This window comes from Arachis hypogaea, chromosome 8, assembly GCF_003086295.3.
Source record: "Arachis hypogaea cultivar Tifrunner chromosome 8, arahy.Tifrunner.gnm2.J5K5, whole genome shotgun sequence".
In the NCBI taxonomy this organism is placed as follows: domain Eukaryota; kingdom Viridiplantae; phylum Streptophyta; class Magnoliopsida; order Fabales; family Fabaceae; genus Arachis; species Arachis hypogaea.
The window spans coordinates 18010008-18037018 of NC_092043.1; the positions used below are offsets into that span (position 1 = coordinate 18010008).

The 27011-nt window shown below is 35.1% G+C and overlaps 4 protein-coding genes across 15 annotated transcripts; 3 read left to right on the plus strand and 1 right to left on the minus strand.

Moving 5' to 3' along the window:
• The first annotated feature begins 655 nt into the window (after nt 1-655).
• LOC112706432 (WD repeat-containing protein ATCSA-1) lies at nt 656-5095 on the plus strand. 2 transcript variants are annotated; one of them, XM_025757732.3, is made up of 8 exons: nt 656-1141; nt 1211-1631; nt 1775-1953; nt 2028-2250; nt 2412-2566; nt 2656-2745; nt 4686-4757; nt 4863-5095. In XM_025757732.3, exons 1-8 carry the CDS (start codon nt 986-988, stop codon nt 4902-4904), a joined length of 1338 nt encoding a protein of 445 aa, XP_025613517.1. In that variant the 5' UTR covers nt 656-985; the 3' UTR covers nt 4905-5095. The 2 variants fall into 2 exon arrangements, with proteins under 2 accessions (XP_025613517.1, XP_025613515.1); XM_025757730.3 differs by having other exon boundaries at nt 804-1141; nt 2028-2271.
• A 3861-nt stretch (nt 5096-8956) lies between these two features.
• Nucleotides 8957-10783, plus strand: LOC112705100 (increased DNA methylation 1-like). Its single transcript, XM_025755958.1, has one exon. It carries the CDS (start codon nt 8957-8959, stop codon nt 10781-10783), a length of 1827 nt encoding a protein of 608 aa, XP_025611743.1.
• Nucleotides 10784-19894: 9111 nt separating this feature from the next.
• Nucleotides 19895-26969, minus strand: LOC112706433 (pentatricopeptide repeat-containing protein At5g57250, mitochondrial). Of its 11 annotated transcripts, none has more exons than XM_072200826.1 (5): nt 23482-26969; nt 23094-23234; nt 22608-22696; nt 21189-21452; nt 19895-21043 (listed from the first exon to the last, which is right to left on the minus strand). In XM_072200826.1, the coding sequence occupies exon 1, from the start codon at nt 26797-26799 to the stop codon at nt 23578-23580; it is 3222 nt and encodes a 1073-aa protein (XP_072056927.1). In that variant the 5' UTR covers nt 26800-26969; the 3' UTR covers nt 19895-21043; nt 21189-21452; nt 22608-22696; nt 23094-23234; nt 23482-23577. The 11 variants fall into 11 exon arrangements, with proteins under 11 accessions (XP_072056927.1, XP_029144210.1, XP_072056926.1 ...); XM_029288377.2 differs by adding an exon at nt 22013-22105 and having other exon boundaries at nt 19895-21556; XM_072200825.1 differs by having other exon boundaries at nt 19895-21063; nt 23482-26963.
• Nucleotides 20152-21417, plus strand: LOC112705101 (aspartic proteinase CDR1). Its single transcript, XM_025755959.2, has one exon. The coding sequence runs from the start codon at nt 20152-20154 to the stop codon at nt 21415-21417; it is 1266 nt and encodes a 421-aa protein (XP_025611744.1).
• Nucleotides 26970-27011: the final 42 nt, after the last annotated feature.

Genomic DNA, 27011 nt, shown 5'->3' on the forward strand with positions numbered 1-27011 from the left:
TACCTTCGTCAGTGACTGATCCGTTCAAGTTTTGTGAAGGTCAGGAACTTAAAAGTATTTTTCAATTGTCAGGGACGAAAATGTCTGCGGAACAAAAGGTCAGGGACCTATTTGTCCTTTTCTCCAATTAAAATAAATAAAATTCTTTAATATATATATATATATATATATATATATATATATATATATAAAATAAAGTGTATAAAAAGTAGAGATAAAAAATAAATTACAAAAACTGTGTTCTAATCTCTAAAACACAAGAGTGAGAGAAAAAATAAATATAAAAAAATATTTTAATTTTATATAAATAGATAATATTTAAAAAATTAAATTAATTCATGTATTTTGTTGCCATATTTATTATTTGATAGATAGATAAATTTGTTTAAAAATTTAATTTTAATGTACGGTCACTATAAAATAATTTTACACGTGCATTCAATTATATAAAAATATATATATAAAAATAATTATTTTTTATCTTAATCATATATAAATAATTATTTAAAGAATAAATATAATTGTACGACTCTATCATTTATACGTTGAGTGCATTGAAATTAAACCCATCTTTTAATTTCAAAAAGAAAAAGATGTAAAGGGTAAACTATTTAAACTTTACCAGTGTTTTTTTGGTGTTGAAACTATAGAGTTAAACTATAGGAACAAATGTCACCAAAAAGAACTACAGGAACAAAGCCGCATGCTTTGGTTTTTTCTTCTTAACAAAGAAAGCACGTAATGTTGGGCCAAATTTAGGAGCGATGAGCCCAATAATATGGTAGAATGTGGAAATGGGATAAGGAGAGTGATAAGTGATAAGTAAGCTGGACATTTTAACGTTTGAGGACAGAAGAGGATTCCGGAAGACAGAAACGGAGGCACAAAAGTGGAAAGTGAAGAAGCAGTAGCAGCAACAGAAAGGGGAAGAGAGAGAGAGAGAGAGAGAGAGGGGGAGGGTTATGCGTTCAAAGATGCTTAGGAAATGCATACGTGGAAGCAGATCAGAGACAGGGAATTTGGTAATTTGCGCCCACATCGTTTCTCCAATCGGATCAAGTCCCGCCACGTCTCCGACCTCGAATTGTCAAACCACAAAGACTTTCTCTCTCCTCACAAGGGCGCCCTGAACTCCCTTCAGGTTTGTCACTATCATCCTCTGCTTCGCGCCTCTTTTTCTAATCCTGCATCTCTTTGACCGTGAAATCAGGTTGATTTGACAGAGGGAAGATACTTGCTATCCGCTGCCGCAGATGCCTCCGTCGCCGTCTTCGACGTGCAGCGCCCCACCGAGTACGAAGCCGGTGGCCTCATATCCAAGCACCGCTGTCTGTTTCTCGTGGACAAGCAGCACCAGCTGGCGCACAAGTATGCTGTTTCCTCCGCCGTCTGGTACCCTGTGGACACTGGATTGTTCATCACTGGCTCCTTCGATCACCACATCAATGTCTGGGACACCAACACCACTCAGGTTGTGGTGAATTTCAAGATGCCTGGCAAGGTTTATCGGACTGCCATGTCCCCCTTGGCCACCTCTCACATGCTCGTCGCCGCCGCCACCGAGGATGTCCAAGTCCGCCTCTGTGATGTTGCTTCTGGTGCTTTTGCTCACACCTTGTCCGGCCACCGTGGTATGCATCTCAATCCCAATCATACTTTGTAATTCACATGTCTTTGTATGGCTCTATTGTTTTTAATATGATTTTTACCTACAAACCGCACTGGCTTTTTTGTTTTTCTTATGGTAAATATTAACATATAAGTTTCCTTCAAGATGGAGTAATGAGTGTTGAATGGTCTACTTCAAGTGAATGGGTGTTGATGACTGGAGGATGCGATGGTGCGATACGTTTTTGGGATATTAGACGTGCTGGCTGTTTCCTTGTTTTAGATCAATCTCGGACTCAGCTTGGAAGACGCCCATCCGTACTTAAACGCTCTATCACACACAAGGTTGTTCTATTCCATAACTGCTAATAGCAAGTCTCAATGAATACTTAATAATCCCAAAGCCTTATTTCTAACAGGAGTCGAGTTTTAAGTCTTCCTCGGCTGGCCAAACAACAAGTGCAAAAGTTCGCGTTTCACAAAAGAAGCTTCCTAATGGGAATGGGAGCAGACAGGTTGTGATTGGTAGAGTTCCATCCAAGGGATCAATAAAGCAGAGATTACATCCAGGAATGCTGTCCACTCAGGATCGCGCAACAGCTCATTATGGTGCTGTGACAGGGTTAAAAGTAACAGATGATGGCATGTATCTACTAAGCTCAGGTCTTTTCATTAGTTACTGTATTCCATAATTATAAGAAATCCCTATGCATTGCAATAATGGTTTCGTATGGGACTTTATGTTAAACTTGTCTTTTCTTATTCTTCAAAATTTTGTTTATTCCTATGCTGTTGGAACACAGGGTCTGATTCAAGACTAAGGTTGTGGGATATTGAATCTGGCTGTGACACGCTAGTGAACTTTGAAACCGTACGCCTGCAAACAAATAAACCAATTCAATTAGCCACCTCTCAGGATTCAACCCGCGTTTTTGTTCCATGCATGAGAACTGTGAAGGTGCACTATTCCTTCGTTTTATTATATACTATATTTTAACCATTTACAAATAGAATGTGGTTTACTGATCTCTTGTTTGTGCTATTCAGGCATTTGACATGTGGTCTGGGAGCACGTCTGCAACATTTCGTGGCCACTATGAATGCGTGAACTCTTGCTGGTTTAATGAACAAGATCAGGTATGTTGATGAGGTGGTTGTCCATTCTCTGTCGTTGAATATGATCCATATAAAAATTATACTAGTTATTCAGGAAATATCCAACCTTTGAAACCGGAATGACACAAGTTATAGATCTCAAGCTACTTGCACTTATAAGTGTTGGGAATAAGACACAATTCCCCCTTGAGAAAACACCTTTGACAGAGAAATAAAATAGACACAATCACAACACAAGAATTTAACGTGGAAACTCCAATTACCGGAGAAAAAACCACGGCCGTTGTCAAATGACAACCAGAGAATATCACTATGTGAAAATTGTTACAACACATAGACTTCTTTCTCTCACCGGCACCCCAGTACACCCACACTCTTTCAAAGCAAATATCTAACTACACCTCACAACACTCTCTAATCAAAGAGTACAGAGGAAAAGAAAAATCAGATACAAGCTTAAAGTGTTTCTGACTGGTGCAAAAACAAATGGAGAACTTAGCCTCATATTTATAGCCTAGGCCACCCACTCCATTTGCTATCCTAAGCAATGTGGGACTAATTCAACCAAATCCTAACAATCTCCACCTTGATTGAAATAGTCACACATCTTCAGCTTCCATTGTCAACACCGACAATTCTTTGCTGCCATTGTCTATACCGACAATCATAGTTCAGAGAACTATCATACTCCACCATGAAAGTATACTCACTTGGAATTAGACCACTCCAAGCATTTCGCCTTGGTACAGATCGAAACCTTGCTGAAAATTCATGGTGCAACTTCCAAATTGGCTTTTCCTGGAAGTTCTTCAGCCATCGACCTAACTCCGCCACACACCTTGCATCTCAACGCCAACCAATGCCCGTGTGCAATTGTGGACCTGATTGCCACAACTCATCCTTATCCATGGCAGTGCGGTAATACCATGAGGATACTTCTTGTCTTCTAGAGAACATCATCTTCTCTCATAGAGAGAGCAACCAGAGATCTTCTCCTTCAACGCCTTGTGCAAACCTGATTGTATCAACACATCCTTGACTTGTACTTGCCACAAGCCAAAATTGATTCTTCCATCAAATTTCTCTATTTCAAGCTTCACAGCACTTGAATATCCTGACATTGTTGCAACCGTATACTGGAATATTATAACTCAACTGTAGACCGTGCACTAGGAAGGGTCCCCAGGAAAGAGAGGTGGGTCACAATGGACACACTTAAATACCAAGTCTTTCCTTAGCCAGAACCTTTTCCAAACTGCACTCTCACAGAGTCACACTGCCTTCCAGCAACAACAACAGCAACCAAAGATCAACCTCAAGCTACAGGACAAAATTCTTTTTTGATGTGGAAGATCAGACTAGGCTGCAACCACAGAGCATACTAAGAATAAATCCCACCGAACCGAAGCTCTGATACCACTTGTTGGGAATAAGACACAATTCCCCCTTGAGAAAACACCTTTGACAGAGAAATAAAATAGACACAATCACAACACAAGAATTTAACGTGGAAACTCCAATTACCGGAGAAAAAACCACGGCCGTTGTCAAATGACAACCAGAGAATATCACTATGTGAAAATTGTTACAACACATAGACTTCTTTCTCTCACCGGCACCCCAGTACACCCACACTCTTTCAAAGCAAATATCTAACTACACCTCACAACACTCTCTAATCAAAGAGTACAGAGGAAAAGAAAAATCAGATACAAGCTTAAAGTGTTTCTGACTGGTGCAAAAACAAATGGAGAACTTAGCCTCATATTTATAGCCTAGGCCACCCACTCCATTTGCTATCCTAAGCAATGTGGGACTAATTCAACCAAATCCTAACAATAAGCAACTGCCAAAATGCATTATACTGTCTCAAAATCTGTCATTGTACTTTATATGAATTATAATACTTTTGTCATAGTACCAAGCTCTATGTACTTTCTAACAGTTTTTGGTTGTGGCAGGAATTATACACTGGTGGGAATGATAGACAAATTCTTGTGTGGTCACCTGCTAGGTTAATTTCAGATGAAATGGTAAACACTCTGTACCGTTCTTGTTTAAGATTATCATACATGTATGCCAGGTCAAAGCATCTTTCGTTATGTCATGGTTTAACAACACCTTGTGTTGAACTGCAGGAAGAAGGAATTGCTGAAGATCAGGACAGCTGGAGTAACTGAGTTTTGACTCGATATATGTTCCATCCTTCCGGTGTTCTTCGTCTATGCATGTGTTTGATACTAGATGTTTGTATGATTCGTAAATAAAGGCTTGTTCTGGTATTGAAGCTCATCTGAATCACTGCATTACAAGATGGCAAAATTGTATACTAGTAACCGCTTCTTGTGTATAGATATTCTATTTCTGTTTATTTTCTTTTAGATTTTAAGTAATTAGTTCGGAACTGATTCCTTTCTCTTTTTTTTTTTACTTAAATAAGTTAAACAAAAAAAGAAAAACAAAAAACTGCTTAAATAAAGGGATAGTTTTATTTAAAACTACTTTTGCCATGATTTTTTTCAGTGTGTTTGTATCTCTCATAATTAAGTGAAGGTTAACACACCAATTCCAAATTTACGTTTGTATATTTATGTGTGAAAATTCGAACCTGCAATCTCTTAGATGAGTATAAGAAGACTATGCCATTTAAGCAATAATTGATTGGCAACTAATTTTTCATGATTAACAAAAAAAAAATATTTGAATTCTTTTCCGAATAACAGATTTTTAAAATCTTTCAAATTGCACAATAAAAATAAATAAATAAATGTGGTATAAAAAAATTAAAATATTAGACTTATTTTAATAAATACTTATATATATAGTTTATCTATTTTATAATTTAGTTAAAAATAATTTTGGTTTATAAAATATTAAAATTAATAAAATAGTATGAAGCATTTGTTATTTGTATTATTTATTATTTCATAGTTAAATTTTATATAAAGAGGAGAATGTGTGTGTAGTAAGTTTTGAACTAGGATTTAAGAGTTTGAAAAATTTGCAACAATTTGTACCAAATAACAGGTGGAAACTCACCTGCAGTCGACTGCAGGTGAAGTTGCTTCTGGATCGTTGACACGTGTTACTATATGGTTTAAAAAAAATCAATTTATTTTATACAAATGGTTTATTTAAAAAAACCGGTTTGAATAGACCAAATAACTACTTTTAAAATAATTTAAATTCTTTTTACTTGTTATTCCTAAATTCCTAACAGATGAATTTGATATGTTCTTTTTCTTCGTTTATATTGACCAATTTTTCTTTAAATTTATCTGAAACCTTTTTTTATTTAATTTTTGTCAAATATATGTATACAAATTGTTTGAAAAAGTAAAATTTAGTATTCTGAAAAAGAAACAAAATTCACGGTTTTTTCTATAGGGATGGCATAAATGATATCACCTATCTTTTTTTTGTGTCTCTGTTTTTATTTTCTTGATAAATTTTGTTTTGTTTCCCATAACTTATATTTTCAGTTGCTTTTAAATTAAGCTGTAAACAGATTTTAAATTAAGTTGTAAAAATATGTTCAATTGCAAATTTATAGTTAAACTAAATTTTATGGTAATCAATCAATTAACTTTTATTTTACTAATAAACTATTTTCATGTAAATTATTGTTGATTTTTCAATATTATTCTATAAATAAATTATTTTTTTAAGATAATAAAACTATAATTTACTTGTCTAGAAATTATGATTTCACTATCATGCACGTTTTTGTGTTTTTACTTATCAACTAGAATTTATTTTTTAATGAAATTAGAATTTATTTTTAATAAAACAAAAGTATCTAATCAAAATATTAATTTGGTCTCCTTAAATAATTGAACATAATATTATTAATTTTGTCTACAACAAAAATTTTTAATAAATTTTTTCAAAATAAAATTGATTCAAAAATAGAGAAAAAAAATAACAACTAATGAAAATATTTATTTTGACATTGCCATCAAGAATAGGATAGCCATAGAAAAAATTCAACCAAATAAAAAGGACCTAACTCATACAATTAAACTACCATCATATCATCACAATAAATTATAACATCACCAACTAAAGAGACATATAACAAATATGAAAGAGATCATGCCAAAATTTCAACAATGTTCATGCTATCAAACTAGTCTACGTTATACCATAATTACATTTTTGTCTTCCATCACATAAATGAATTATCTTGGCATTTATGATCCTGAACATCAAAATGGTGTGATGACATAAATATATACGTATTTATTAAATAATTTTCATCATTCACAGAGGAATGAATAAAAACATAAATTAAGAAATACATTTGAAATAATAAATTTGATTAAGAAATATAAATAAAATGAACATACCTAATTGAAAGTTTCATATTAGTTCTCAAAAAGGAATTGAAAGAGAACGAATTTTACGTGCGAAACGAAGAAGAGGAGAATAAAAGTAACTATTTGGTTCAATTTAAACCAGTTTTTTTAAATAAATCATTTATATAAAATAAACCGATTTTTTTAAACTATATAGTAATACGTGTCAGCCATCCAGAAACAACTTCACCTGCAGTCGACTGCAGGTGAGTTTCTGCCCAAATAAAATAAGTGGTCACACTTTTAATTCTACAAAATATTTGGGGGGCATGCCTCCAATTGTTTCCATGAAGTTTTGGATACGGTGGAAACTCAGGTGCGGTCGATTTCACGTGAAGTTGATATCTGAAAGTTGTTAGATGGTTTGACTTATTTGACTAAATTTTCATCTAACGGCTCTCAGATATCGACTTTACCTAAGTTTTCACCTTTGGATATCTAAATTTGTAAGTCATTATCATCGTCTTCAAAAAATACATAGATCTCTAAACAGTATATAAAAAGTAAAAACACACAAAACACAAATAACAACCATGACTTCTTTAATATCGTCGGCGTCAATGGCAACTATTATCTCAAAAGATACACACGTACGAATAAGCCATATTTGACAAAGATTTTTTTAATTACAAATTAAAAAAAATCATTATTTCCCAAAAAAAATAAGACTTGTTTTTGTGTAAATACAAACAAATATATATTTAAAAAATTAAATTTAAAAAATTAGATTTGAAAAAATAATAATTTTTTTAAATTTTATTTCAGTAAAAAAATTCTCTCTCTTTCTTTCTTTTTCTCTAAAAAAAATAAATAAAATCATCAGTAGAATCTTTTAAAAATTCATACCATTAAGAACCAATAAACAATTTAAATTTAGAAATAATGTATATATTTTGGGTGAATATATACTCTAAAACATTGACAATAAATGTATATTTTAGTTATTGGTATATTAAAAATCACAATTAATGAGGATTTTATTAACAAGTATTTAAGAGTATTATTTAAAAGTGTAAAAAGTATAAGTTAAAAAAAATGTAGTTTCTCAAATTCTAAATTCTAAATTTGTTTATCTAGTATTTCTAAAAAAAAAAATTGAAGAGTATAATACATTCAATAAATTTTTTTAGGTGGATATTCTCATAATAATATCTTTACATAAAAATAAAATAGAAGATCATTAGATGAATTGATATATTCAACTAAATATATTTAATTAACCATCAAAGAGTTTACAATGTCATCTTTATATAAAGATATCATCATGTAAATAGTCCCTTTCTTTTATACCTACTCATTTTCATTCATAAAAATTTTAAATACTAACTTTAGGACCTTCGTAATAAAAGATTTTACAAAATCATTAGAATTACCCTATTCATGCTTGATTAGTTTCTTTATATATATAAAAAAATTAATTGGAATAATATGTAACTATAGATGCATCAAATAAAATTATTGAATTAGAAAGATTTGGTAGAATGGAAAAAAATATATCAAGCTTTAATTTCTAAGTAGTCTTCATAAATAAAATGTAAATCTTGAAGATTGGCTGATATTTTCAACTCATTTAAATGATTGATTTCTTTAGAGAATATATATATGAAACTAATTTTCCAAAAAAAAAAAAAATTTGAATTCCTCAACCGATAAAATTTGAAATCTTTTCGGAATAACAGATTTTTAAAATCTTTCAAATTGCACAATAAAAACAAATAAATAAATAAATGTGAAAATAAAGAAAAGAGTAAAAACAAAACACTATTCGAAATTAGGATTTAGAAAATTTGTTTAAAAAAGTATCCCCCAATTAAGAAGATTCTTGCTCTCTGTCAGTTACTCCGCCATGCTGATGAATTGAGAAGCTTGGAAGAATGTCACTGACTGGTAAACCCCCTCCTGAGATCAGAATTGAAGGAGAGAATTGCCCTCGTGCGGTGGTGGAATGGTACCAATGTTCAGCGTCAAAGGATCAAAGACACGATTTTGACCTGAGCTTGAAGGCGAAGAAACACCTCGTTTCGTTGGGTTGGATCTTTTCTTATTGCGACAAGAAAACTCGCTGGGAACTTCGTTACAAATCCCCTTCTGGTAAGACCTACATTTCTCTCAGAACTGCATGCAAAGCCTGCATTGAAGAGAATAACAAAGATTCTTCATCTACTTCCAATGGATCACACCAATCTCTACCTGTTGCATCACCGTCTTCTGCTCAACAACCTACGAGTTCCAAGGTAACCGGTGGTAGGCCTCGGAGACGCAAGAAACCGAGTGACGATGAAGATTGGACTCCTACGTCTCATCAATTATCCAATTTAGTAAGTCCTCGTGGCGGTGGCGGTCGTCGTCGTGATTCTGGTGAAAGTCCTAATGCTGCAAGAAAAGTAACGAGGGAACGGAGTTCTTCTGATAATCCTAATTTGCCGGCGTTTCGGAATCCAAGAACGATTCTTTCTTGGCTGATTGACAACAATGTGGTGGCGCAAGAGGCGTGGGTTTTCTGCTGTGGAGGGAAAGATAATGAATTGGTGAAGAGAGGGAAGCTGTTTCGTTCTGGTATTGGCTGCCATTGTTGTGATTCTTTGCTTACACTCTCTCAATTCGAGGTTCATGCCGGTTGCAAAGGTCAACCTCCCTCTGCTAGTATCTTCTTGGAACATGATACAAGGTCTTTGTTGGATTGTCAGAACCAAGCATTGATGATGATCAAGGCTAACAACAATGGGGATAATGATCATCATCATGAAAATGATTCCATTTGTTCAATTTGTCTCAAGGGGGGTTTCATTCTTCTCTGTGATCGCTGTCCGGCGTCATTCCACGCTGAATGTATTGGCCTTGATCATGTTCCCCCTGGTGATTGGTTCTGCCCTTCATGTTCTTGCAGAATTTGCAACCGTCCCAAATGCAGAGAAGATTCTTCTAGACAGGAAAGTCATTTGGCTAACAATTTTATAGCTTGTTATCAGTGTCACCGCAGATTCCACATTGGATGTTTAGCAGCTTCTAGAGACTTTGCTTTTCTGGAAATGGAAACCGATTGTAATGAGCTTTGGTTTTGCAATAAAGCTTGTGAGAAGATATTTTTGACACTGAATAGCATGTTGGGAAAACCAATTCTTGTGGGTGATGGTAATCTAACTTGGACACTGTTGACGAGCCTCAAGAATAGCAATAATGACAATGATGACGATGGATACATTACTGAAATGGAGAGCAAGCTAAATGTCGCACTTGGAGTAACTCATGAGTGTTTTGAGCCCATCATAGATCCTGTGTTTGGAAGAGACATTGCTGCAGATATTATGTTCAGCAGATATTCATGGCTGCCACGTATGAACTTTACAGGGTTCTACACTGTGATTCTAGAGAGGAATGATGAGGTGATCTCTGTTGCAAACACAAGGATTTATGGCCAAAAGGTTGCAGAAGTGCCGCTTGTCGCCACGAGGAACCAGTATCGAAATCAGGGAATGTGTCGAATTCTGATGGATCAGCTTGAGAAGCTGTTGGTTAAGTTGGGTGTTGAGAGGTTGCTATTGCCTGCTGCTCCTAATTTAATAAAATTTTGGACAAACTCATTTGGATTTGCAAAAATGACACACTCAGATCAGTATTACTATGTAGGTTATCCTCTTGCAAATTTTCCGGACACAACATTGTGCCACAAATCATTGAAGCAACCTTTGATGCTGTGTTGAGGCCTAAAACGATTGCATGGAGTTGGAAGTAGTGAACATGGTATATGTTTAGTTTTGCTTGCTGCATTACTGAGATGTGTCTGTTAAGCAATGTAAGTTAAAACAGTTTGTCACATACTTGCTGAAGGGTGTAGCAATGTTATGTTAATTGCCAACTTTTTATATCTGATTTGCAGTGTGTTTTGTCAAATCCATTTGCTATTATATATGCTGTTTTTGCTTATTAGTAACAAGTTACAACCTTAGGTTGATCGCATATTTGGGGTCTCGTTTTATCTTCTTTTTTCCTTTACTATATAGCGTTGTTGTATAAAATTCTTTGGATTGACAATTACCGAACGTTTTTTTAATATTGGGCTTTAGTATGTGAATTCCAAAAAAATGGCCCAACACACGTGTATTCCGTACTGTCAGTTTGGCAGTGCCGAATGTCTAGGGGCTCAACACGTGGCATGCTCATATTCCCCTACCCCTGTGACTCCCTTCCCTTTCCCTTTCACTTCTCATTTTTTTCCTTCTTGAGATCAGCGTACTTTAACTGTTGATTTTAATTAATATATATTATATATATTTTTTTATAATTCGGTTAAAATATCTGAAGCACTGATATTTCTCGTGTACTTGAAAAGCTTCCTATAGTTTTTAACTTTTTATCTCCCATTTTCACACTTCTTCAAAACACCAAACCCCACACCCCCCTCAGCATTACCTTCCAGGCTTCCACAGTCACGAGCTCATCACAAAGTTCACTCTGAAAAAGAATACAACTAGTATTTTACAATACAAGTAAGTAATTTAGTTAATATTATTATTAGTTAATTATTCAAATAATTTTGTATGCTGAAAGTATATAATTTATTGATATTGTTTTCTAGTTGATCAGTCTTAATTAGAGCAGTTGCTAGTTGTTAGTAACAATTGTTTATTAGTCTTGTTAGTTAGTGTTAGTGTTAATGTTAGTTGATTAGTATTAATTAATGAATTAACATGTAATTAATTATTTTAAATCCTATTTCAAAATAGAATTATTATTATTAGCTGTTGGTATAGTGGGTTCTATATATTTTTAAGTAGTTTAACTATTTTTAAATATTTATTAAAAAATCAGAAATAAAATTGTTAGCATATTTTGTTAGTAATTTTAGTTTTACTTCAATTATTTTTTAAAAAAACAGATTTATTATTTTCAGTAATTCTAGTTTTATTTAATTAATTTAATTATTTATTTAAAAAACAGGTTTAATTATTAATTGTTCGAATATAATTTTAGTAATTTTAGTTTTATTTAAAAAATGTATTGAGAAAACAAAATTAGTATTGATTATGGTTAGTATACAATTTTAGTAACTGTTAGTATTTTTTTTAGTTATTAATCTTTGCGATAAATATTTATCAAAAAAATTATTATTAATTGTTAGAATTTTTTTGCAGTAAAAAAAAATAAAAAAAGAGGTCGTAACATCACACGTCCCGAAAACTGCATCATACAGTATCTTGACAATCTTTTGTATGTAAATAATTTAGTAATTACCAATTAAGTAATTATGTTAGTTATTCAAATGAGGGATTAATTTTTTAATTGTTAATTTTTTTATTTAAATTTAGTATTAATTTTGTAATTATTGTTAATCATATAATCATATTTATTATTATTATTATTGTTGATGTTGTTGTTGTTAGTCTTAATTATTGGCTGTTATCATTATTTATTTTTTTTTTTTTTAGGCTTCTAAAAATTAGAAACTTACACACGAGATGCTTAAATTAAATTCAATTCTATGATGTTAGGGGGAAGAACAGTTAAAAAAAAAAGTGATTTTTACTATATATCTAAAACTCATTGTCCTACAATAAATACAATGGTTGAAAGGTGGCGTTGTAAGAGGCACACTTTCAATCTTTCACACGTTAAGTGTAGATTACATTAAAGGATGTCGTAGGACTCTAGTTTCATGGCCAACCGGTGATTGGATCACCTGGTAGTAGTACAAATGGGCTAAAACACAAGTGTCTAATGCAATTTAGCACTTAGCCTGGACCGAATGACCATAAAGGGAGTGACATCAACTTGACATGATTCTGCAGTCTAAAGTGGTGCTTACTTTTGACTGATTGGATTAGTAAGAAAATGTACGTAAAATGTCACCTAATGTTATTATTTAAAACGGCATTATTATGTAAAATATCTAGACTCATCGTACATTGAAATTTTTTGTCATTGTTTCGATAGTTTTCTGATATTAAAAAATTTAATTGAAATTCTGTATATTTTACACGTATATACAGATCATTGTGTCGAACATCATAATATGATTATAAAGACACAAATGGTCTTTTAGTGCTGCTCTGTGTAAGCATGGGTATAAATATCATCAATAGAACCTCTACTGTTAGATATTAGTTTTTGGCTTGCATACAGGAAAAATTTTAATATGATGTAGTTTTTAATTATTTTTTTAATTACCTTTTGAAATTATAATTAAGGATTAGGTGAAATGATTATAAATCGAACGAAGTTCAATTCAGACATTGGACAACCCCTCATGTGAGGGGAAGGTTGGATGATCTTCTCCCGAATGGAGTATGTGTTTTGTCATTTGTGTTTTTTATGATACTGAATTCAGTTAATTACTATTTATAACATTGTACTTTGATATATTTTTGCAGTTTTTATGGGATGCATATCACTCACACTCCTTCCACAGTATATGATTCTTTACTAATTCTTTTAATTTGTGTATATTCTATTTTATTGTATAAATATTCTTGAATAATTATTTCATATATGTTTTTAAATAATTTTTGAACATGGATTATAGTTTTTGTATAAACATTTTTCAATAATTATTAAAAATATAAATATATATAATTAATAAAAAAGACCATGTTATTATAATATAATAGTATAATTATAAATAGACTAACTAAAATAGGAGTGTTATGCATTGAATAAAACAAATACTTATATTGTTATTATGTCATAATTAGAATACATTAATGGAATAATAGTAAGATAAATATTTGACTAAAGTATCGTTTTCATCTTTAATGTTTGGGGTAAGTCTCAAAGTTGTCCCTAACATTTCAATCGTCTTATTTAAGTCCCTAACGTTTCAAAATTGACTCAATGTTGTCCTGCCGTTAGGGATCTGTTAACAGAATTGACGGCGGGACAAAATTGAGACAATTTTGAAACGTTAGGGACTTAAATAGGACGAAAATGTTAGGGACAAAAACGATACATAAAAATAAATTTTAAAACGTTAGGGACAACTTTGAGACTTACCCCAAATGTTGAGGACAAATGATACTTTACTCTAAATATTTTTTTGGTGACTATAGTAAGATAAATATTGAAGAAGCCATGTATATGCTCGTTTATCAACAAATATGTATGGCTATATTAATAAAAAAATATAAAGAAAATTTAACAAATTTATAATATAAAAGAAACAAAGTAAGATAATAAGAGAACATAGTGAAAATACGTACGAATTAAAAAAATGGAGCTCCTGATTACATAGTATCATTTAAAAGAGCAAAATAATAGTAGAATGATAAAAACAAATTAAAATATATAAAGGAAAAATAAGTACCAAAAAAATAATATTGAGAATTTTAAAAAAATATATAAAATATAATAATAATGCAATAATTTATAAAAAAAAAAAATAACGCAATAGTTAGCTTCCTATTAGCGGTAATAAATAAAGTAGTAGATTATAGATTTTAATTTTTTGTTTTTTACTTTTGTAAATATATATATAATCCATTTGGAAATAAAAAAAATGATTAACTTGACAGGTTAAAATAGAATTATGGTTTGTCAAATTTTTTTAAAAAAAGTATGGTACTCCTTAATAAAAAGTATTTAAAAGATGAGTTGTACTTTTACAATCTTGATATTAAATAATTGTCCATTTATGATTAAAATTGTTTTATTTTAAATAAATTTAAGTGAGCTTAAAATTTTGTTATTATTAATTTTGACAAAAAAGAATTTATGTTATTAACGTTGAAAATCAACCCCAATATATTTGTATATATTTATATGTATATTACATATATTTTCAATAAAGTAATCAATCATGCACCAAAATAACCGAATTTTCATAACACAAAAACGTCAATCATTAATCAACTAATTTATTTTTGTGCCTTCATTTATATTTGATTATAAATGTGAGGGTAATAAAAAATCAGCTTATCGGACAATAAATATTTTGTATCCATATAAGATAATTAAATGTTCTATATTTTATAGGTTATCAGTTAAAAAGGGGAAAATAGTTAATATTGTCTAATTCTTTTAAATAGTCAATTATTTAAGACTAATTAAATTTTATAAATGCAAAATATTTATAGCCTGTAGAAAGTGTAATTATCAATGTTCTGAAAACCGAACCGGACCAGCCGGTTCGACCGGTTTAACCGCAAACCGGCACTGCAAGCGGTCCGGTCCTCATATGAAAACCGCAGAGAGAAGAATCGCTCAAGAACCGGTGAACCGGTCAAAAACTGGCCGGTTGGACCGAACCGGTGACCGGCCGGTTATGCTAAACGACGCCGTTTTACGTTTTTTTAAAATAAAAAATATGACCCGACCCGACCCGCCCGTGGAGCACCCCACCCCCTTTCTTCCCCCGAGCCCCGACCCCATTCATTCATCAATCATCATCTGAACATCTCCAATGGAGAAGGAGAACCCTAGCGGCGCTGCCTGAACCCTCCTTCGCCATCCTTCGCCCCCTGTCGCCATCCTCAGCTCCAGCAACCCTCCAATCTCCATCGTCGCCTGGTTCCTGCCCAGTAGCCCTCAATTTCCATCGTTTTCATCTTCTCAAGTCTCAACACCAGCACGCAGTAGCCTCTCATCAGCGGTCCTCAACAGGCAACACCGGCAGCCCTCCATCGACCCCAGGTGAGTGACTCGTCCTCTGCTCATTTCTCTTTGTCCTTCGCCTCTGCTCATGTTCTTCCATCGATGTGAACTGAACTGAACTTAGACCTCTGCTCATGTTCTCTTTCTCTTTGTCCTCAATGTGAACTGAACTTAGACCTCGGCTTAATTTTCTGTGAACTTCATTTGTGAACTGTTCAAAATTTCTGTGAACTTGCTCTGTGCATTTTCTGATTTCAATTTCTGATTTCAATTCCGGTGAACTTGCTCTTTGTGAACTGTTCAAAATATCTGTGAACTTGCTCTGTGCATTTTCTGATTTCAATTTCTGATTTCAATTCCTGTGAACTTGCTCTTTGTGAACTGTGCATTTTCTGTGAACCCTAGCCGCGAAGAAGGAAGAACAATAGCCCCCCTGTCGCCGTTTCTTCCCCTGGTGTCGCCATCCTCAGCCCCAATAACCCTCCAATCTCCATCTTCGCCTGGTTCCTGCCCAGTAGCCCTCCATCTCCATCGGCTTCATCTTCTCAACAGCAGCACGCAGTAGCCCTCTCATCGCGCGGTCGGCGGTCCTCAACAGTCAACATCGGTAGCCCTCCATCGACCCCAGGTGAGTGACTCGTCCTCTGCTCATCTTCTTTGTTCTTCGCCTCTGCTCATGTTCTTCCATCGACCCGGTAGAAACATGCATGAAATTGAACTTCCTCTGTGAACTGAACTTAGAATTATGTTTTATTTTGTTGGTCAATTTGTGTTTGGTTAATTTGTTTCCTCGGCTCAATTTCTGTTTGCTGCTGAGCATAAGAAATAAAAAATCTGAACTGTGAACTGTGTGAAGTGTGAACTTGCTCTGTGAAATTGGCTCTGTGAACCGTTCAATTTCTGGAACTTCATCTGTGAACTGTTCAATTTCTGTGAACTTAGCTCTGTAAACTTCCTCTACTCAGTGCTCATCTTCTTCCTTCTTTGTTCCTCTGCTCAATTCCTGTTTGTTGGTTAGCATAAAAAATTAATAATCTGAAAATTAACTGGCTGTGGCTGATCTTCTATTTTGCAGCTCAATTCCTGTTTGTTGCACAATTTCTATTTTGTTGGTCAATTTGAACTGTGAACTTGCTCTGTAACTGAAGACATTCTGTTTTCTGTTGCTCTCTATTTGTCAATTTTATACAAACACGGTTTGGTATGTAACTAAAGACATTCTGTTTTCTGTTGCTCTTTTTTCTTTGTTGCTCCATATCTTTTGTGCCCCCTCCTTCTCTTTTCCCAGTTAAGATTAAATGATTCTTCCATTATGAACTTTGGTTGCATTCGGCAAGTATTGTTTAATGTTTATACAATGCATATCGTCTTAAATACAGATTGATGTCTGAAGGATTTGTTTCATACCTGGAGTTGTGGAAAAAAAATGGAGTTACATTTAAAAGATTGTAACATCATTTGCAGTATCAGCTACTTTGTTGATGTAAATATCAATATTATACTCTAATATGCAATCTTGTATTGCTTCCTTTATATCAATTTCTGACTTTCTGTGAACTGTTCAATTTCTGACTTGGCTGTTTTTACTTTTTAATTTCATATATGTTTTATTAATTTCAGTTATGGAAGATAATATTAATCAAGAAGTATCTGCTAATAACAATGTTTTATGTAGTGTTTTAAATTTCGAATATATTTTAAGATTTATATCAGACTATAATTATATTTTAGGATGTGTATTTATAATTTATTTATTATTTTATTTTAAAACGGTTTTTCCGGTTGAACTACCGGTTGAACCGGTTAGACCAGTAAACCAGTGAACCAGTGACTAAAGCAGTTTAATGACCGGTCCGGTTTTCTGAACCTTGGTAATTATTTACAATCTTCGTTTTAAATCCCATCCCCCCCCCCAAAAAACAAAAAAAATGCCACCTTTTAATTTATTTGTCATATATCAACTGCTCTAAACAAATGTGTACATTTTGTTTCAGATACAATCCACTCCATGCATGTTCAAGTTAAATCCACATTTACTTAGACTGCAATAATCAAATGTCAATTGAAGTCACTATATACAAACATTTCCCTTCTTAAAAATATCATCAAACCATAACACATGCTCCTTGTTCTCCAGAATTGTTTAGCAGAGGATGTATTAAACAAAATGTCACAACAATCATGCATTTGCACAGCACTTTTGAAACCTCTCTTAGTTTACAAACCTGCCATCAATTTTCGTTTGTTCAAATCATACCTGCAATGCAACCATTTCAATTGATAATAGAGAATGGTCATGAAAGTGAATCTTGAAAAGTCTAAAGCTTTTTGTTCTAAAAATGTGACTGCTCGTAGAAGAGATATTTTTACTAGTGTTTCTTCAATACGTTTTGCTTTGGACTTAGGAAGATATCTTGGAGTTAACCTTAATCATTCTCGTACCAGTAGGGCTTCTTTTCATTCGGTGATTGAAAAGGTGAGGGGAAGATTAGCTAATTGGAAAGGAAGGCTTCTAAATAAAGCAGGGAGACTTTGCCTGATCAATTCTGTTGCAGCATCAATTCCTGTCTATCATATGCAGGTATCCTTTTTTCCAAATTGGGTTTGCGATAAATTATCTTCTATGATGAGACAGTTCCTTTGGAAGGGTTAAGTTGATGGTAGAGGTCTTTCTCTTGTTAATTGGAGGACCGTGATCACTCCAAAAAAATTTGGTGGCCTGGGTGTTAGAGACCCTGCGTGTGTTAATATATCTTTACTTGGTAAATTGGTGTGGCAACTTTTTCATTGTCAGGACAAGCCTTGGGTTGCTCTATCGAGGGCGAAGTATCTGAGGAATGAGGGAGTTTTAGATGGCCCTGTCCCTTGCAATGCTTCTCATGTTTGGAAGAGTATCTCAAAGGCTTTTGGTGCTCTTAAGGATGCCTTCTCTTGGTGCGTTGGGTCACTTGATCAATCTTTTTGGTTTGACAATTGGAGTATTGAGGGCCCAATTGATCAAGATGTCCCTTTTGTACATATATCTGACTCTGATTTAACTATTAGAGATGTTTGGAAAGATGGTCAATAGAATCTCCATGATATTTTCTCTATCATTCCAGAAGATGTCAAACAGCGTTTGAATGCTTATAATCCGTATTTGAATGCTGGAGAGAGTTCGGGTTAGTCGTGGGGTGTGGCATCTTCTAGACTCTACTCAGCTAGGAGTGGATACATTTGGCTAGCCAAAAGAAAGTTTGACTGGAATGAGCATGATAATTGGTTGTGGGTATGTCGTCTGCATATTTCTGAGAAGTATAAGTTCTTGATTTGGCTCAGTCTCCATAATGCTATTCCTACAGCAGAGTTTCATTTGGGTCGTGGTTTAGCTTTATCTAGCACCTGTCATCGGTGTCAGAATGGTTCTGAATCCATTCTTCATTGTCTTCGAGAGTGCCCTAGTGCCAAGGAGGTCTGGACCCTTTTAGGCCTGTATTCAAATAACTCGAATTTACATGATTGGCTCTACAGAGGTGCAAGGAGTGGAGATGCTTTTCTTTTCTTTTCGACTATCTGGTGGATTTGGAGAAGCAGAAATCATGACTTATTTAATATAGATGATTCATGGAGTGCTAGTAAAGTGGTGAGTTTGATTCGTAGTTCAGTAAGGGAGTTTCACACTATTTTTGCTATGCATCAATCTCTGTCTCCTCCTTCACTTTTTTGCATTGGGTTCCACCTCCAGTTCATTCTGTTAAATTGAATTGTGATGCTAGTTGGTTTGCTCCTTCTGGCTATGCTGGTTTTGGTTGTATTATTCGCAATCCTGATGGATGTTGGTTGAAAGGTTGCACTGGAAAAGTCGAAGTGTGCAGTGTTCTTTTTGCTGAATTGTATGCAATTTGGAGAGGTTTACTTCTTGCTTGGGAGAGTGGATTTCGTGAGGTTATTTGTGAAACAGACTGTTTAGAAGCTCTTTTCTTGGTAAACCAAAGAATGCTTAGTAAGGATATTCCGAAATGGAATTTGGCAAAGCATATTCAGGAGGTTATGAATTGGAATTGGAGAGTCTCTATTCTTTTAATTCAGAGGACTGCAAATAGTGTTGCAGATTGTATGGCTAAAGCAGCTGCTTCTGTCGCGGACATGGAGTGAGCTTCAACATCTAATAGATTTAGATATGACCCTAGCCAATTAATTTGGTTTTGTCTCTTTTTTCTTTCTTTTCTATTTAGTCACCAAAAAATTGATAATAGAGAAATGACTTCAAGCTTATTTTATGTCTATACATATACATATTAGACAAAATCCTTGTTTACTATATATATTAACATGTCTTAGAAAGTTGTATCTACAACTTGCCAAAAGCCATTTCAATTAACTGAAGGTGGAATGACACTTGTACATGAAACTTCGATTCTTTTGTTACTAACCTTCTCAACCTGGTGTTTCTCAATATCTATCAGCACCAATTCTTCAACAACCACATCCTTGGCTAAATTACCAAATGCTAAAGCCTAAAAGATTGGTCACCGAACTCATTCATCAAAGATCTGTTCACCATCCACACTACAACCAAAGTGAAACAGCCAAAGAAAGGATTGAACTCGACATCCAAAATTCCATTGCACGTGTCATGTATTTGCATGCGAGGATTGAAGGAACTATGGCCGCCAGCGACCATAGGACTCAACTTTCTCCCTCCTCGTCTGGTAGAACGATAATGGCAAATATCTCAGTAGGCCAACCTCCCACCCCACAGCTAGTTGTGATGGACACTGCCAGCGAAATCTTCTGGATTATGTGCAACCCTTGCACGAATTGTGATCAACATTTAGGTCAACTTTTTGGCCCTTCAAAGTCTTCCACCTACATCCAATTATGCAGCACACCTTGCGGCTTTCGAGGCTGCAATTGCCACCCCTTGGATAGGTCACCGTTCATTATCACTTACGCAGACAATTCGTCTGCATCAGGAACCCTTGGCTATGAAACGCTAGTCTTTGAGACATCTGACGAAGGTTCCATTCAAATACCAAACATAGAATTCGGGTGTGGCCGCGACATTGTGTACAATAATGATCCAGGGTATAATGGAATACTAGGACTAAACAATGCACGTATGTCTTTGGCATCACAAATAGGCCATAAATTCTCTTACTGCATAGGAAGCCTAGCTGACAAAAGTAGTAATTACAACCAACTGATCCTAGGCGAAGGAGCAGATCTTGAAGGCTATCCAACCCATTTTCAAGCTCTTCGTGGCATGTATTACATCACCATGGAAGGCATAAGTGTAGGAGAAAGGAGGCTTGACATTCCTCCTGCAACTTTTGAGATGAAAGAGAATGACGCGGGTGGTGTCATCATTGACACAGGGTCTACGCTCACCTACCTACCTGATGATGTGCAAAATTTACTATACAAGGAAGTTAGGAATATCCTCGGCAGGTCCTTTAGGAAAGTTATAATCGAAACTTATCCCTGGCTATATTGCTATTTGGGGGTTGTGAGTAGAGATTTAGTTGGATTTCCAGTGGTTACCTTCCATTTTGCTCAAGGTGCAGATTTGGCTTTGGACACTGGAAGCTTCTTTGAACAGCTCACAGACAGCGTATTCTGCATGGCTATAGGTCCAGTCAGTGCGACTGGCGTCGACAACCGATCTTCTGTTATCGGCTTATTGGCTCAGCAGGGTTACAATGTTGGATATGACCTTCTTAACCAGATTGTTTACTTTCAAAGAATTGATTGTCAACTGCTTAGTGGCTGATGGAAGTCTATTCCAAAACAAAGCGACCAAATTTCCTGTTAAGCATTGAATGAGAGCTCAGAACCAAATACTTCTACACTGATGTCAACAGCAACTGAGTAAGGCCATGCTATTTCTCAAAAGTGCATCGTAAAATTAACTGTTGAAAAATACAATGGGAATTAGAACAATTGATTACTAAGCAACTATTGGCATCACAAAGAACAAAGGGTTACATGCTGTGCGTGTGCATGTGGCCATGTGAAAAGTAACAAGGACTTATACTTACAGGCTTACAGCAACAAAAACACGGTTAAAGAAAAACTGCCATGTCCCTAAAAGTATATTGCATACATTCTTTCTGAAATCAATTGAATAAAAGATAATATGGCAGTGAAGACTCAGAACTAAAGAACCAAATCACATACTTCTGATATCAACATGTTAACACAAAATAAAAACTGCAAACCATAATCTGTTTCACCAAAAGCTCAAACTCACAATGTGACAACATATTATAACAACCCGAATATAAACTAGTAACTGTGGCAACATAATGTGGAATGCTGTGCACTGGGCTCACTTTCCCTTAGATTTATGATCTGAGGCAACATACCTGTTTGACAAAGTAATAAAAGAAATTCTCTATGGCCTCACGAGCTTAAGGCAGAAAGCCAATGCTTCACACTGACCCAATCGGAAGCTAAATCTTGCATATAAAATAGAGGGTTTCAACTTCGGAACAAGGGGAATTCCCTCCAATCAAAGAATGGGCTAAAAATGGAACCAAAATTAAGAAGGGTATAAAAGTCTTTTCAAACATTTAGATACCAAATTATTTCCAATCAAATACATAGGAAAATGACAAGATCTGGGGGAAAAAATAAAGTAATACCCAATATGATCTGATCTATAAATGAAATCACTTCATTCTTTTCTCTAAATACCCAAAAAAAGAAAAAGGGATCTGATTTAACTCATTTAAGAATGAAATCATTTCTGGTTCTTTGTCATTCAAAACTCCTCCATGAAGGGCAAAAGGCATTAGGAGTAAGGTAGATTTCATTTGTTTGAAGTCAACCATTCTCTGGTTAAAAAGGAAGTTCAGGCAGGGAGGGAAGAAGTGTAAGGAAATGAAAGAACAAACTGAAAATACAACTCAATCCACTTTAAAATACTAAAAAAACATTGTCTCCAGAAAAAGTACTTACATTTGATCTCCACAAATGCAGAGCATGACTTTTTTAATCTCAAGCTTAAAGCAGCAATTAGCATGTAATCAAGTGCCTGCTCCTATTATCTGTTGTCATAAGAAAACATTAAGCATTCTTAAGTGCAAATCCTTTGCTACATAAACATATGGTGCCTGAGAAACAAGTTATCGAAAGACATGAATGCACCCATGTCATACTGATAATGACAACACTTCCTAATCCACAAAAATGCTACAAAAGTTCATTAAGAACCCAAAAGAATTTGCCTCTTGTTTTTGTATAGAAGTACTATCTTAGCCCACCAATATGTATATGCATTGCCTAATATTAATTAAAAACCAATAGAATAAAAATTAAATTTCATCATCCTCCTGGCCTACGTATCTAAAACTAAAAAAGAAAAGTACAATTGTAAGGGTGAATCTCTTAATTACGTGCAAAGGTTTATAACTCAAGTTAAATCAAAGTTGAGCATGTATTTACCATTTATATATCTTACAGGTCAGATACGGATCCCTTGCACTCCAATTGGCACCCTATTGTCCTTTTCAGACTGGTTGTGCGGTCAAAGAAACTGGAATGACAGAGGGCTAGGACATCATTTTCTTGTTTATCTGGTTGATGCTGCAATGAAAATTTGAGAACTTTATACTGTAGCGAGGACTATAAAGCTAATCCGAGATAATCAAATAAAAAAGGGGAATTGTGAACATAACAGTTGAGCAATGCAAGCTTAAGTTGTCTAAGAAGTTATGAACTTATAAAAAGGTCAAATCAATCTATCATATGCTAATGTTCTGTAATACTTTGACCTGAAACGAATGTGATTATAAATATATACTGAAAACTTAATTATGAGGAAAATATATACCTGCAGATGTCAACTGTGTGATCTCTCCTGGCATTAAAAATAGAGAATTTCCCACATTGAAAGAATTCATTTTCTCTCTTCTTTCTTATGTTCAGCTCATCGCCTTAGGTGGGAAAGCATTCCCTTAGCTACTTGATTAGCTTTCTGTAGCTCCCCTTTGGCACAATGTGTGGCAATCATGGAATAATAGAAGTCAAAGTTGAGTGGCCGGGACCTTGTCACATGACTATCATTATTTATTGTAAGATCACTTTCAACGCTAGCATCACAAGATCCGAAATCCAAACCAGTTCTACAAGAGGAGGATAGAGACCTTGAAGATTGTAAACCAGCGTTTAGCTCAGAAATGTTCCTCTGTGCATGAGCTCCTTGATTATATGTAGATAACCTTAGAACAGGATAAAGTGTGCTTGCAATTTCATTAAGAACTGTAAGGGCTTCTTGAATACTTCCTTGCTCACACAAAATGGCAAGAAAGCCACCTATTGACTCATTATCAACCTCATTGTTAACTATGTTAATTATCTCTTCAATATTCTTCGATTTGAGCATTTCTCTCAAGACGCTCCTAGCTTCTTCCATCCGTCCCTTTGAACATAAGCCTCTTATCAAGTACAAGAACCCAAAAAAATCAGGTGATACATCCTTCCTCTTGAACTCATAATAGAATTGAAGTGCTCCTTCCATGTTGCCCTTTTGGCAATGGCAATTTATGACAGCACTAACCGTCAAGCTGTCAGGCTCAATATATTTTGTCTCCATATCGTTTAGAAGCTCCAGCGCATTCTCTAATTGACCAAACTTTGAAATACCCTCAAGTAGTGAATTGTAAACTTGTGTTTTTGGTTGAAAGCCCTTCAGGACCATTTTACTGAAAACATGCTCAGCATCTACTAGATATCCCTCCCTACTCAGTGCATAAATTAATGTGGCATAAGTTATTTCAGAGGGTATCAAATTAAGTTTCTCCAATGAATCAAATAGCCGAAATGCTTCAATAAGGCGTCCCTCATGGCACAATCCATTTATTATAGAATTATATACAACTATGTCTAAAGTGATCCCTTTCTTTTCAACGAAGGCACAAAGATCCAATGCTTTATTGAGATATCCTCCCTTGCATAAGGCATCAATCAGATTGGCATAATCAGCATACATGACTTGTAAACTATCTTGAGTCTTTACCACAAGCTTATATGCATCTAAAGCTCTACCTTCCTTTATCAGAATCCTGAGGATGGAGACCGGAAGGGTGATTGTTTTTTCCATAAATTGAAGGGCACTATGAATATCTTTTAAACATAGGTAGCATGCTAGTATCCTTCGCATCATTGGATCAACTAGGCCATATTCTTTTAGAAAGATATTCAATAGGGGCAGCATGTGCTCCCTATCTCTGTTACTAAGATAGCTTCTCAAAATAGAATAATAGGAGTTTCTTGTAACGTATAAACCTGTCTTTCTCATCATCAAGCACAAGCGATATGCATCCTCAAGAAATCCTCTTCTGCACAATAAAAAGATCGCATCATTACATACTGACTCATATAAGTCTTGGCCCAATCCTTCCATTGTGTAAACTAAATCTAAAACCTCTTTTGCACCCTTTTCAGTGAGAATTGTCCTCATTAACATGCTAAATGTATATCTACTTAACTCCAGTCCTTTATCATTGAGTTCAACTAATGCCTCAATGGCCATTTCTACCATACCCTTCTTGCAGAGGCCATGAATAATACTAGTGTAGCATACAGGTGAAGAGAATGATGTTTTTCTGAAGTCGTCAAACACCACAAGTGCCTCGTCAATTCTACCTACCTTGCAATACTGATCAATCATTGTGCAATAAGTAACAGAATTCGGAACCAGGCCCATTTCCGGCATTCCTTTGTAAAGAGCATAAACATCTTCAAAAGCCCCCATCATAAACAATGCTTTGATCAGCACATTGCACATTATGATATCCATGGCAATTCCAGCTTCTTCTAGTCGCCTCTTTGTCTGCAAAATCCCCGGAGTGTTCTCTTCTTCAGTATAACCGTGCAACAACGTGCTGTACGTAATCACATCGGCAGCCACATCTTTCGATAACTCATCTGCCTCAGATGTCCTCCCGAACTTGCACAAACCATTTATTATGGTATTATACGTAACAACACTAGGACTAACCCCTCTTTTCTCCATTTCAACAAATAGCTTAAAGACACTACCAAAATCTCCAATCCGACAATACCCATCAATCAAAACTGCATACACAAACTCATCCAACTCAATTCCCAACTCACCTATCCTCTCGAAAACACCATGTGCTTCCTCAACTTTACCCTTCTTACAATAAGCAGATATTATTGCAGTGTAAGTGACCTTATTGGGCCCCTTCCCTTCCTTTATCATCTTAGCCAAGATCCCAAATGACTTCTCCACATCGCCTAACTTCGAAAACCCATCAATGAGTATAGTATAACTCACATAATCATGATCGATACCCTTCACCACCACCATTTCCCTCATCTTTCGAAAAACCTCCACCAAGTCATTTCCTTTAACATAACCACAAACCCAAACACTATACAAAACAACATCCAAACCGATCCCATCCTCCTCCATCCTCCTAACCAAACCACAAACCTCATCAAGCCTCCCCAACCTAACAAGTGCACCAACAATTGCAGTTAAAGTAACCAAGCCGGGCCTCAACAGTGCCCCAGAACCCACAGCATTGTCATAAAACCCTAATGCAAGTTCAGGCTTCCCAATCCTACAAAACCCAGAAATCACAGAGCTACAAACAAAATCATCAAAAGGGTACCTTACCCTATGATCTGTCATGATCTCCAGCGCCTCCATTGTCATGCCTAGGTCCCCCTGAGAAGAGAGTCTGTGAATAAGAGAAGAGAAAGTGAGAGGAGAGGGCAAAACGGCACCGTTTTGGAGGCAATAGCGTAGAAGAAAGAGTGCCCTATGAGGGTCATGGTGGGTACGGATGAGTGTGTCCCAGATGCGAGGATGGGAATGGGTGAAGTGAGTTAAGATGAGATTCTCGGCATCTTGGAAGCTTCTAGAATGGAGGAGTGCCCATGTGAGGATGGAGAGGGTGGTAGGGTTAGTGGGGATGAGTGTGGCAGTGGTGAAGAGGTGGATGATGAGGTTGAACTTGCGGTGGCGGAGGAGGGAGAGGAGGAATATGTTGATGGATTTCAGGGTTGGGGTGAATCCACGCTTCAATAATGTTTGGAGTGAATGGTTCTTTGAGGAGCACGAAGAAGAAGAAGAGGAGGAGGAGGAGGAGAATGGTCTTGTTGCGTAGAACAATTTCATGGGAGGGAATAACGGTATTCAGTCAGAATCGAAGATGGTGAAGTGGTAACTGAACTCTCTCAGCCTAGCCCAGTTTTGGTCGGACTCTCCAAATAGGCAATGCCATAGTTGGACACAAATGATAGTTGCTTCCTGACTAAACAAGGAAAAAAAATAAATGATAGTTGCTTGAATTGTTATGTGTCATGTCGAGGGTGTAACTTTGACAAACC